The sequence below is a fragment of the Moschus berezovskii genome, chromosome 12, assembly GCF_049115385.1.
Source record: "Moschus berezovskii isolate FMDL1 chromosome 12, NW_MosBer_1.0, whole genome shotgun sequence".
NCBI classification, from domain to species: Eukaryota; Metazoa; Chordata; class Mammalia; order Artiodactyla; family Moschidae; genus Moschus; species Moschus berezovskii.
In genome coordinates, this window is record NC_142471.1 from 8,483,207 (window position 1) to 8,496,995 (window position 13,789).

Genomic DNA, 13,789 nt, shown 5'->3' on the forward strand with positions numbered 1-13,789 from the left:
ATTATCCATATAAATTGTTTGCAAATAATTTATTTTCAAACAGCATTATTAAAAACATATAGACTTCAATACTAATTTGTGTATGCAGTATTTAATCAGATACTTTTAGAAAAAAATGTACTAAATTGAAAATATTCACTGATAATGTAGAAATTCTGAATTTTTGGATTAATTTACTTTTAAGTTCAAATTATAGAATCCTCCACACAATTACTAAACATGCAGTTTAAAACAATAATTAGCATCCTCTTAAGGTGCTTTAAAATGCTTCTCCCAAAGTATTCACAATAATAGTGAAAAAGAAATCTTGCATAGATAACTACTACTGAAAGATAATCTTCACCTCATTTTATTACCTTAAATAATCTTTCAACAAAGCTATCAACAAAAAGCAAAATTAACTGGTTTGGGTTGTAGGTTTGCTGTTTTTTCTGCCATTATATGATGGAAATGAATAATGAAAAGGCCAAGGAATTGATAGACTTAATCATACTATTCTAACCAAGGCCCCTCTCTTAATAGGACAGGATCAAGATGCCCTGAAAGAAAAAGGCATATGAAAATTTGAAGACAAAGCAGCTCAAATATGAAAACCTGATTCAGGCCTGAAAAATAATACTAAAACAGAGTAGTGCCAAAGCAAACCAACAACCAGACAACCAACAAACAAAACCAGAACAATTCAGCTAAAAAAGCAATTAGAAAAGAAAATTTTAAAAAAAAGAAAGAAAATTTTATCTCAAATCCATAGAAGTGTCCATGCATATCAATTTTCAATTTGACCAAACAATGCTTTGGTCAAACTTTTTTAATGCTCAAATCAGCATCCTCTTTGAAACACTAAAATAGCTGTCGATTTTTAGTTAAGATTCAATCTTATAATCTACAATTGAGTTATTTCTTTATTACATGATTATATTCATACTGCCTTTGATCCAATTTGTTTGCATTTACTATCACTATGTTCATTAGCTTTCTCTCCTTGCAACATCATGTGTATTTTATACACACGTATATTTGTTATCATCATTTAGTTGCTAAGCGGTGTCTAACTCTTTTTGAGATGGTAGCCCGCCAGGCTCCTCTGTCCAGGCAAGAATACTGGAGTGGGTTGTCATTTCCTTCTCCAGGGGATCTTCCTGATGCAGGGGTTGGACCTGTGTCTCCTGCATTGGCAGGCAGATTTTTTACTGTTGAGCCAACAGAGAAGTTCACAAATGTATATATATTATACATGAATGCACATGGAGATGTGCATTCTGAAATTCTGAAAGAGAATTTATTCAGAATGAGAAGTCACAATGAAATAGAAAGTTTTAAAAACTGACAAATACCATAAAATCTAGGAAAAGCTAGCTGCTTGACACAGCTCCATAATACTTCCCCCTGTGTTTTGTAGGAGCATATTCTTGGACTGCTTCTTCATATAACAATAATTTGGTAATATAATTTTATACAGGGAGACTAGAAAAATAATCTGTCTCTTCTCTAGCATGTTTGATCAAAATTTATTTTTGTTAATGATAGATTAGAAAAGTTTTCTTTAGCTTCATAACTCATTATTGATAGTAAGTCTGGGGTGACTGTTGCCAAATTTGGAAGTAACCAAATATTTTAAAATTGTAAAGGTATACATGTTGAATTAGTCTTCAGTTACATTTGATGATAATGGTGTTACACTTTAAATAACTCTAGACAATCTACAGTCTACACTAGAACTGAGGAGGCTCTACGAACCAAACCATAAAGACTATACTTTAGCTAGGGCAGAAGGAAAAAACCCCACATTCACTTTCCTTGCTGGGTCCTTGTGAAGACCACACAATCCATCATTCAGTTGTTAAGCTTTGCACTGACTTGATGGACATGTATTTGAGTGAGCTCCGGGAGTTGGTGATGGACAGGGAGGCCTGACGGGCTGTGATTCATGGGGTTGCAAAGAGTCGGACACGACTGAGCAACTGAACTGAACTGACTGAACTGAAGATCAAAGCATGCTCCTTAGCTTACGCCCACCATGAAGCCAAGACTTCACAGCCTTGCTCTGCAAACAGATACAGCTCTGACTTCTGGACAACATGGCACCCCTACTCAGAAGTGTGTCCGTTTCCCTCTCCTTGACTCAACTCCACACAATCTTGGTAGGAGTCCCTTTCAGAGTTTATGGTAAATGCAAGTCTCCAATCTGTTTTCCAGCCTGAGTACTGCTCTAACTACTACCTGCAGCCAAAGTTCTGATCCTGACTCTCCAGATCAACATTATCTATGGCTGTCTAAAACCATGCACGGAAATTAATCTTGAGATTTCCATTTACAATTAATGCTACACTGAAGCAGTAAATTTGTTTTGTTTTTGAGAAGACTGATTAGATGAATATTTAAAAGTACATGTTTCTCTGTGCAGCAAAGAAAACAGTCAACAGAGTGAAAAGGCAATATACAAAATGGGGGAAAACACTTACAAACCATATATGAGATAAGGGATTAGTATGTAGAATATATAAATGACTCCTACAACTCATTAACAGAAGATCAAATAACTCAATTAAAAAATAGTCAAATGACCTGAATGGACATCTCTCCAAAGAACATATACAAAGGGCCAATAAGTATATGAAAAGATGGTCTTCATCAACCAATCATCAGGGAAATGCAAATCAAAACTACAAGTTATTATTATTATCTCACACCCTACAGAATAGATACTATGAAAAAATAACAATTGTTGGTAAGCAGGTAAAGAAATTGGATCCTTTGCACATTGCTGGTAGGACTGTAAAATGGTGCCTCTCTTACAGAAAGTAGTCTGGTATAGTAATTCTATTTTTTAAAAATTAGAATTACTATATGACTTAGCAATCCTACTTCTGCATACGTATCTCAAATAACTGAAAACAAGATCTCAGAGAGATCTCTGCACATTTACGTTCACAGCAGCATGATTCAAAACAGCCAAAATGTGGAAGCAACCTAAGTGTCCATGACAGATGAATAGATAAAGAAAACATGGAAAACACATACAATGGAACAGGGTAAGAAAGAAAGTCATCTTGTCATATGCTATAACACAGACAGCCCTTGAGGACATAATGCTAAGTCAATTAAGCCGATCACAAAAAGACAAACACTGAATGGTTCCACTTGTACTAACTATCTAATACAATCAAACCAAAGACAGAGTGCAGAGTGGTGGCCGCCAGGGACTCGGGGGAAGGGAAACGGGCAGCTTTTGTCCACTGGGCAGAGTAGTCAAACCAAATGAAAAAGTTCTAGAGATCTGCCATATGACAAAGTGTATATGGTTAGTACTGTACACGTAAAAATTGCTGAGGGTAAATTCATAACAAATGCTTTTTAACCGCATAAAGTACATGCCTCTGCTTTATTCCATATCTTCCAGTCTAGCAACAGTTCCTCTAACAGTTTAACATCCTGGATTATAGCATTAGACTCTACATCCAACTTAAATTCTCCATTCTCATTGATATGAATAATATCTTCACCACAGCAACCTTCAAGAAGGGTCTACGGAAAAACAGCATTAATACAAGATGCATCAATAACAAATCCAAAAATTCAACAGAAATATTAAGCTTTCAATCTTAGCAGTCATAACATTAAATTCAAAAGAAAACTACTGAATAACTCAGCATTTCACAAGGTATCTTTACCTTGTTTTGTAAAACAATTCAAGTAATAAGAAAACCCCCAAATTCCAAATATTTATAAATGACTAGTTTCAAATATGGAGTAAAATAAACTACATCCTATTTTTAAAATTCAATGAATCTGCTGAGTTTTAAACTTTTTCTAAGAAGTATTCATGCCACAAGTGTATGGATCTTGCTCATTTTAAGAGTTGGAGTCTGGGGGCATGGGAACAGGCATTGGTCTTTTGCCCTAATACTAGAACCCTTGGAAAGAAATACTTTCACAACGTTACCCAGTGCTTTTAGTCAGAAAGGTATTTAAATATGTGATTACAGCTGGAGCACAATAAAAAGCTAATACAGCTTTTAGATACTAACTCTGTGGCAGCATTGCCTCCCGAGAACTGCACAGCATTAGCTGTCTGGAGAACTGGGTTCGCCCCCATACCTGTGGGTGCTGAAGCAGGCAGCAGTCTATCTGAGTCACTATCACCAATCTACAGAATGAGGGGGCCAGCCCAGGAGGTATCACCAGCTTATCAAGATCTAAAAATCTTAATTTTTTCTTTTACTCTTCTAAAATGTTTTAAAGGAAATGAAAATGTAATTATTTAAATGACAAAAAAGCCAGAAGAGCCTTTGTTTGATTAAATACATACTATCGAGTTCTTCAGGAATAACTGAAACACGAAAACTCTATTACTAGGAGACTTAATGAAGAGGTAAGTATCACTGCATACGAGAGCCTGAGAATAAGTTTTATGAGAACATACCTTCAAAATGTGAAAGCCAACAATGCATTTTTGTTTGATCAACACCTGATGAATCATGGAAAGTCCATTACAGTTTTCTAACTCATGTATTCTCTGTTGGTTGTATTTAATTAATGAGAGTATAACTCTCAATGCTAACGCTTGAGTTTCTTCACAGCTACTGAGTTCCACAACCTAAAAAAAAAGTAGATAAATTTTTTCTAATTTGTTGAGATTAAAAATTTAACATGTGGGGTTATCTTCCATTATGTAATACCAACCTATCAGTTTAATTTGAAAGTTTATTTTTTATTGCTGACACTGTTTGTAATTATTTAAGAATTGTAAACAAATAAAACCAATAAGTTCCATGCTCTTATGTCTCAAATATTCTATAAATTAACTAAAATAACACTGATAACCTTAGAAGTCAGTAGCATTTTATTGGTGATCTGAAGTGTCAGCAAAATGCCTCATATTTTTGATGCTTAGTCAACAAACAGGCTCTGTATTCTATGCTGTGGAAGATGAAGTAACAGACAGACTGCTCAAACTGTAAATAGGCAGACTACCTACCTCCAGTGGGGCCTGCTGATAGGTCAAACATAAGACGTAAGAATAAAAACTAAGGATTGTGACTTGTACTTCAATTCCCCCAATGCTTTCTGGCAACTACTATATGTAAGAAACAAACATCCTATTATGATTTGAAAAGGCAAAGAAGAGTGAGACAATATGAATGCATGAGAGCATAAAAACTACTTCTGACTCCACCCTGCTCAGGACGGGAAGCCTATGTGAAGAAGATCACTGGGAGAGAGAGCAAAACCACAGGAAGCAGGGATAAACAGGTGTCCAGGGGTAGGACGCAATCAGGAGAGAGATAAAGACTGGATTCACAGTACATCTAGGAGCCTGCAGGTTGTCTATCTGGCTAGATGGAGGAGATTAAACTTAAAAGGTAGGCTATACCTGTAAGGATTTTAAGGAAACTGAATTTTACTTTTGTAGGGGAGGAAGGATACTAAACAGAGTTTCTGTATGTAAAAACATAGTTTAAAATTCTTTTTAGCAAGATCCTATATGTATGTGAGATAAAACATTAACCATTTTCCCTGGGATCATCACTGTGTAAGAGTAATCAAAATAAAATTATGCCCCAACCACTAATGCCGAAGAAGCTGACATTCAAAGGTTCTGTGAAGACCTACAAGACCTTCTAGAACCAACACTAAAATAAGACGTCATTTTCATCATAGGGGACTGGAATGCAAAAGTAGGGAGTCAAGAGACACCTAGAGTAATGGGTAAGTTTGGTCTTGGAGAACAAAATGAAGCAACGCAAAGGCTAACAGTTTCATCAAGAGAACGCACCAGTCTTAGCCAACACCCTCTTCAAACAACACAAGAAATGACTCTACACATGAACATCACCACATGGTCAATACCAAAATCAGACTGATTATATTCTTTGCAGTCAAAGATGGAGAAGCTCTATACAGTCAGCAAAATCAAAACTGGGAGCTGACTGTGACTCAGATGATGAATTGCAAAATTCAGACTTAAACTGAAAAAAGTAGGGAAAACCACTAGACTATTCAGGTATGACCTAATCATGACCCTTCTGATTATACAGTGGAAGTGCCAGATAGATTTAAGGGACTAGATCTGATAGACAGAGTGCCTGAGAACTATGGATGGAGGTTTGTAACATTGTACAGGGGGTGGTGAACAAAACCATCCCCAAGAAAAAGAAATGCAAAAAGGCAAAATGGTTGTCTGAGAAGGCCTTACAAATAGCTGAGAAAAGAGAAGAGAGGGCAAAAGAGAAAAGGAAAGATATATTCATCTGAGAATGCAGAGTTCCAAAGAATAGCAAGGAGAGATAAGAAAGCTTTCCTCAGCAATCAAAGCAAAGAAATAGAGGAAAACAATAGAATGGGAAAGACTAGAGATCTATTCAAGAAAATTAGATACCAAGGGAACATTTCATGCAAAGATGGGCTCAATAAAGGACAGAAATGGTATGGACCTAGCAGAAGCAGATGATATTAAGAAAAGAATGTCAAGAATACACAGAAGAACTATACAAAAAAGATCTTAATGACCCAGATAACCACGATGGTGTGATCACTCACCTAGAGCCAGACATCCTGGAATGTGAAGTCAAGTGGGTCTTAGGAAGCATCATTATGAACAAAACTAGTGGAGGTGATGGAATTCCAGCTGTGTTACTTCAAATCCTAAAAGATGATGCTGTGAAAGTGTTGCACTCAATATGTCAGCAAATTTGGAAAACTTAGCAGTGGCCATAGGATTGGAAAAAGTCAGTTTTCATTCCAATCCCAAAGAAAGGCAATGCCAAAGAGCATTCAAACTACCACACAACTGCACTCATCTCACATACTAGCAAAGTAATGTTCAAAATTCTCCAAGCTAAGCTTCAACAGTACGTGAAGCAAGACTTTCCAGACGTTCAAGCTGGATTTAGAAAAGGCAGAGAAACTAGAGATCAAATTGCCAACATCCGCTGGATCATAGAAAAAGCAAGAAAATTCCAGAAAAATATCCACTTCTGTTTTATTGATTACTCTAAAGCCTTTGTGAGGATCACAAAAAACTGAAAAATTCTTCAAGAGATGACCACTTTACCGGCTTCCTGAGAAATCTGTGTGCAGGTCAAGAAGCAACAGTTAGAAACTGACATGGAACAATGGACTGGTTCAAAACTGGCAAAGGCACATGTCAAGGCTGTAAATTGTCATTCTGCTTATTTAACTTTAATATTTATTTTATATGCAGAGTACATCATGCGAAATGCCAGGCTGGATGAAGCACATGATGGAATCAAGATTGCCAGGAGAAACAACAATAACCTCAGATATGCAGATGACACCACTCTTATGGCAGAAAGCAAAAAGGAACTAAAGAGCCTCTTGATGAAAGTGAAAGAGGAGAATGAAAAAGCTGGCTTAAAATTCAACGTTCGAAAAATGAAGATCATGGTATCCAGTTCCATCACTTCATGGCAAATAGATGGGGAAACAATGGAAACAATGAGAGACTTAATTTTCTCAGGCTCCAAAATCACTGCAGATGGTGACTGCAGTCATGAAATTAAGACACTTGCTACTTGGAAGAAAAGCTATGATCAACCTAGACAGCATATTAAAAAGCAGACATTACTTTGCCAATAAAGGTACATCTAGTCAAAGCTATGGTTTTTCCAATCGTCATGTATGGATGTGAGAGTTCGACCATAACAAAAGCTGAGCACCGAAGAATTGATGCTTTCATATTGTGGTACTGGAGAAGACTCTTGAGAGTCCCATGGACTGCAAGGAGATCCAACCAGTCAATCCTAAAGGAAATCAGTCCTGAATATTCACTGGAAGGACTGATGCTGAAGCTCCAATACTTTGGCCACCTGATGCGAAGAACTGACTCACTGGAAAAGACCCTGAGGCTGGGAAAGAGTGAAGGCAGGAGAAGGGGATGACAGAGCATGAGATGGTTGGATGGCATCATTGACTTGATGGACATGAATTTGAGCAAACTCTGGGAGTTGGTAATGGACAGGGAAGTTTGGTGTGCTGTATTCCATGAGGTTGCAAAGAGTTGGACACAACTGAGTAACTGAACCCAACTGACTAAACTTGATGAAAAAGGAAAAACCAAGTATACACATTTTGAAATTATACAAAGCTATAAAAGTGATCACAAAATGTTGATGAGAAGTTAAATGAAAAGTTTTTATTTTGAAACACTAGTTTAATTCTATTCAACTAGATACTAGATGCAAAAAAGGTATTAAAAATGGAAAAAGAAAAAGAAAGAAAGCTTAGAGTATGGCAGGTCAAATGCTAACCAAGTATTTATAAGCACAGTAACAATAACAACTAACATTGATAAGTCTCTTATTATAAAAGTAATCAAAGGTGCCCCCACTAAAGAAAAAAAAATAGGAGACATATCACAATGGTGCAGAAGTTACACTTAAGCATAAAATCAGGAAGTGAAAAAGGATCAGTGTTGCTTTAATTAAACAAGGATTTGGACCACAGGAAGTAGAAATGATTCGTACTGAAGCAAGACCATTTGTACCCTCTATTTGGATTTCAGCAGTCCTTGAAACAGTCATGTACACCACTGTCTACTCCACCTCAGGAAAGAGACTGTTCCAGCCCACAGATGACTAAACACAACAGATAAATAAACATAATTCTCTAAAACAGTATCCATGGCATGAGTAAAACTTTTTGACTTTCTCCTTCTGTTTAAAAAAACTTCAATCCCAAATAAGTTATTTTTGTACTTATTTGTTAACCTTTATTTTTCCCCATGCATCTGGAAGTTTCAAGGGAAAAACAAGTTTCACAAATCTTATTTTAAGAAATACACTTCTCTACTTTTATTATAGTGTTTTTTTTCTCATTGGCAATATTAAATCTTATACACTTAATACTTAATGGTTCTAATTACATTTCTGGATAACAGAAAACTCTGACATCTTCATAAATTATTTAATTAATTAATTTACTTGGCTGCACCACGTGACAAGCAGGATTCTTAGTTTCCTGACCAGGGATTGAACCCATGCCCTTGGCATTGGGAGTGGAATCTCAACCACAAGAACACCAAGGAAGTCCCAAATCTTCATAAATTAAAAAGAAATTTTAACCAAAAATTATTGTGACAGAAACTTCGATGACATTCTAAACAATGTGTGCTTTTTTAATCTTAAAAGTTTAATATAGTTGATACATAGCTTTACTGTTAATAAAAAAGGAATCCTAAAAGTTATCAATAATAAAGAAGTAGTTTCTCTGTAAATAAAATTACAATCAGTGATTCTTACCCTAGCAAAGAGAAAGACAAATATACCAGTTCCACCAATCTCATGCAGAATGCCTTGAAGGGTTTTACATTCAGTGGGCTGGAGATTCTTTAGATGATGAGGTTCTAATAAGATATTGTGAACTTCTTTTGAGCTGAAGGGTCTTTGAGAGAGCTGGGTTTTCATTTGACCTTTAAGTCTAATAACTGGCTCATAGATGGTGTACTGAGCAGGACAGTAAGTTGTATATACAACAGAAAGACTTTCCTGAAACACAAATATTTTCCTTCAATAACTAAACAGTTTAAAAAATACATTATCAACTAGCAAATGGATTATTTCAAAGTGAAAAGACAAGCAAAAAATCTTTTTCTTTGTTTTAAAAAAGACAGTCACTGCACAAAACAAAGATGGACATGAGAAGCAAGACAGCTCTTCACAAAGAAAAAGATCCATTTCATTTAGGAGTGGTCAATACATGTAAACCATATGAAGGCTGAGAAAAATTTCAGCTTTGATCTTTTGAGAATAAACATGAAATTACACCTATCACCAATAACAAATCCCTACCATACTCATGTTCTATGCACTGTTCTATGCATTTATAAATAGTAACCAATCCTTACAACCCTGTGAGATGGGACTCTGGGTCAATGTGTTCCAATGTATTTTGGTATTGAATTTGCTCATGGGCTGCCTACTCATTTAAATATGACTCTACAAACTAGAGCATTCTTTCCACTAGAATAAAACTCCAAACTATCAGCAAACCTAACAAACTGAGGATTTCTCCCAAGCAAAGGGTAGTTTTGATTAGGTTCGAGCTCTCTGTCAAATATTCTATCAATTACTCTTAAAATTACAGTAAACTTTAAAAACAAAATGTACTCTGAGGTGCTCTCAATGAAGGCCGCTACAGAAGATCACGCTTATGGAAAATCGTGTAGCAGCTGGGGGCTTTGGGCTTCGATCATTTTCAACCCACTGTGATTCAAGTATAGTTTCATCAGACATCATCTAGTACATCTGCATACCAACCAAACTGATGACACTATGCTGGGTAAAACAAAATCATAAATCTACAGTAGTTTTCATTAAAAATCTGACAAAATGCCTGATTATCTGAAACAAGTCCCATCTGATACCAACACCTTGCTAGGAGGGCACCATGTCTGTCTGACCTCTTACTCATGTCTCATAACCCCAAAATAGCAGGCTAAAAAAGTCAGGCTTAAAAAAATATGCTTTCAAAAAAGATTTTTTACATAAAACCTGTATAATTTTTACTTGTGATAATTTCTGTTGAATTTTATGAATTATAACCTCCATTCTTTTCAGGCAAAATAAAAGGTTAAGAATACATATTTTTTTGTGAAAAAGGGATTAACCAAAAACTAGAGAGCGAAAATTATCTGAACAAACATCCGTTGTATGAGCTCCTTGGTCTTCCTAAAGCAGAGATACTCAGTGTGTGGGGCCCCAACCAGCAGCAGCAGCATTGGAAGCCGCACCTCGGAAGTTGTTAAAAATGCAAATTCTTGGGCCACACTTCAGATCTACTGAAGCAATCTATGTTTTGGCAAGTCCTCTGGGTGATTCTGGTTGGATACTACCCATGCACTGTAGAACATTTACAATCTCTGGCCCCCATTCAATAACAGTGGACAGCCAAAATGCCCCTAACCTCCATTTTTGAATACTCCTTACATAGAAAAAGACTGTGGGTCTAATACCAGATATTTAATTAGTTCTATATCTATTTTACCACAGATACTTAATACCACTCAAGACTTACATGTTTTAGACTATGAAGGATCAGTTTCCTAGTTGCTATAATGAAAAGTATTCAGCTCCTAAACTGTGTATTAGTATAACAATATATTAGAATAATGTATAAAATGCAATCAAGAGTCTCATACAAGCAGAATCAGCAATAATTTGAAAGCAAAATTCCTAGTTGCTATTGATATTAAAAAATAAATATTCTAAAATCTGAATATGTATAAATAAAATTAATATAAATAAAAATTAGCACTTACTTATAAGTATGGAAAGAAAATATAATTTGCAATTTTTAAGGCTAACGTGTATTATATTTTCATTATATCATAAAAGTTTTTCTTGAATGATTAACAACAGGTATAACCTAAACTGATAGTATAGAAATATAGTTCCAAGGAAAAGCAGATGAAAATTTGAAACCTGAAAACAAATTTTGAGGAAGTCAAAGTATTTTAATTAAAAAGAAAAACATTTGTAAGTAAAGAAAATGTTGAGAAACAGAAAAGAAAAACTCTAAAAATCAAATCACTGCTAATTCACATTCAATAAACATACATAACAGTTACTAAAAAGTTAAAACCTATAAAATGAAAACTTACAATTAAAAGACCAATGTCCACATCTTTGTTGGTCATAAAAAGTTCTCTGATTTGTTCACATCGCAAAATTTCTTTATTAATGTACTTGGAGTAGTCATTCACAGGCTTGCCATATTTACATGGCATTATGGACGTATGGTTGGGTCCACAAGCATATAGATAAAATGCCTCGTGCGAGCCAATCTTAGCCCCTGAATAGCAAAAAAAAGTTCCTTATTTAAAATACTCCAGAATTTTTCATAAAAACAAGAAATCAGAGGGTTTTTTTTGCTAGATTCTTTAGTTGTTCACTGTATCTTTCAAAATTAATAAAGCCTGAATTTTCAAATTCATGTAATGAGCAAGTAATCTATAGCAACTCTAGATGTAAGATGAATTAATATACATATATATGTATATATATAAAGTTATCTGTAAAACTCTTGGTAAAATAAAGTAATAATATTTATATTTGCTCCTTAAGCTAAAAATAGGGGATTTTTTGGTTTTGTTTTGTCCTTTTTTTTTTTTTTGGCAAATGGAAATTTTATCTCAGTGAATTCCTTTTAAAAACAACATATGGATTGGTATCATTATTCCTTCATCCATCCATCTATCTATTCAATAAACACTGAGGAGATCAATCCTGGGTGTTCATTGGAAGGACTGATGCTAAAGCTGAAACTCCAATACTTTGGCCACCTAATGCGATGAGTTGACTCACTGGAAAAGACTCTGATGCTGGGAAAGGTTGGGGGCGGGAGGAGAAGTGGGGGGCAGGAGGAGAAGGGGACGACGGAGAATGAGATGGCTGGATGGCATCACCGACTCTGTGGACATGAGTTTCAGTGTACTCCAGGAGTTGGTGATGCACAGGGAGGCCTGGCGTGCTGTGATTCATGGGGTCGCGGAGAGTCGGACACGACTGAGCAACTGAACTGAACTGAACTGAAATGCTACTATGTGCCAGGTTGAGTAAAACATTTTTAAAAATCATGTATTTCTTCTTCACCTAAAATTTGGCATTTTTATATAATATACTAAAATTATAAGTAAGAGACAGCCAGTCTAACTGTACCTGTTATAATGCATTTTCCAGGATTATAAAGTGATTTAATATAAGCTTCTTTTGGCAGGTGGGTGGGGGAGGATATGTGCCTTTGCATTAAATATATGTATCAATTATAAGAACCACTTAGATTATAAATATGTTAAAACAGTACATCTTGGAATCTAGGAAATACCGTACTTATTAAGTACAAGTGAAGGAACAGGAATAAATACTTCATCAGGACAATTAACTTAGTTTAATATTTGTTAACTGAAGGAAAAATCTGAAAATACTTTGAAGGGGAAAAATATACCATTGAAGAGGAGTAAATTTCCCAGGTCCCATTTTCCAGCCAATTGCAAACATTCTTGGGATGATAAACAATGGCCGATCATGCAAAACGTTTTATTGCTGTCAGATGACAAACTTGTTTTTCTTGGAAGCATAAAATCCAAAGTAACATCAGGTTTCCTACATTAAAAACAAAGTTAAATCAATTACTTCAGGGGTTTTTAAAGTGTGAATGTTGAATAACGCGAAGCTCTTGAACCAGTTTCTTGGTTCAGTATTGGATAATCGGTAATGGACGAGAGAGGAGGACTGACTCTCTTGTCTCTCCGTCCAAGGTGCTGGTGGTTCACTACCCCCCAAAGGCGAGGAAGGGACAGAGACGCCTGGTGATCTACGCCAGGCCATGGGAGGTACGACCGGACATTTGCTGCACGTTTCCTTTGCCACTTGACTTCTGCATGTTCACCTTCCTGGTTTAAAATACAAATCTACCACATCTCTTTAATTTTACCAGAAAGTCTCCTATCTCAGTACACAATTCCTAAAACCTCATGCCCTCTTCAAAAACTAATCAGGAAGAGTATCACTTCTTCAGGTTTTGCTCTGACGAGGCACTGTAATGCCAATGCTTTTTCGCATTTTCTGTGTTTTCAGCACTAAATATGGCAGAGCTTTTGATTAATCTCTTGCTTTTCTTCATGGATAAAGGTTATAGGAATCCTCACAAAAGGCAAAGTAGGAAAAGGTAAACTAATGCTTTCTCCTAGAGACACACACGATGGGAGAACTTCATCTTCTTGTTTAAACTGCAGAGTGCCGAGCTCTTCCCTCATTCTAGAGTGCTTTAA

The 13,789-nt window shown here is 35.8% G+C and overlaps 1 protein-coding gene across 1 annotated transcript in view; it reads right to left on the bottom strand.

The window, feature by feature from the left end:
* Positions 1-13,789, bottom strand: part of LYST (lysosomal trafficking regulator) — a 179,699-nt gene that overhangs the window by 88,662 nt on the left and 77,248 nt on the right. Inside the window, exons 15-19 of the mRNA XM_055425763.2 lie at positions 12,964-13,121; positions 11,621-11,811; positions 9,261-9,506; positions 4,424-4,597; positions 3,376-3,525 (exon numbers count right to left, since the gene is read on the bottom strand). Of these exons, the coding sequence (XP_055281738.2) occupies positions 3,376-3,525; positions 4,424-4,597; positions 9,261-9,506; positions 11,621-11,811; positions 12,964-13,121 (919 nt within the window). The remainder of the gene's footprint in view (positions 1-3,375; positions 3,526-4,423; positions 4,598-9,260; positions 9,507-11,620; positions 11,812-12,963; positions 13,122-13,789) is intronic.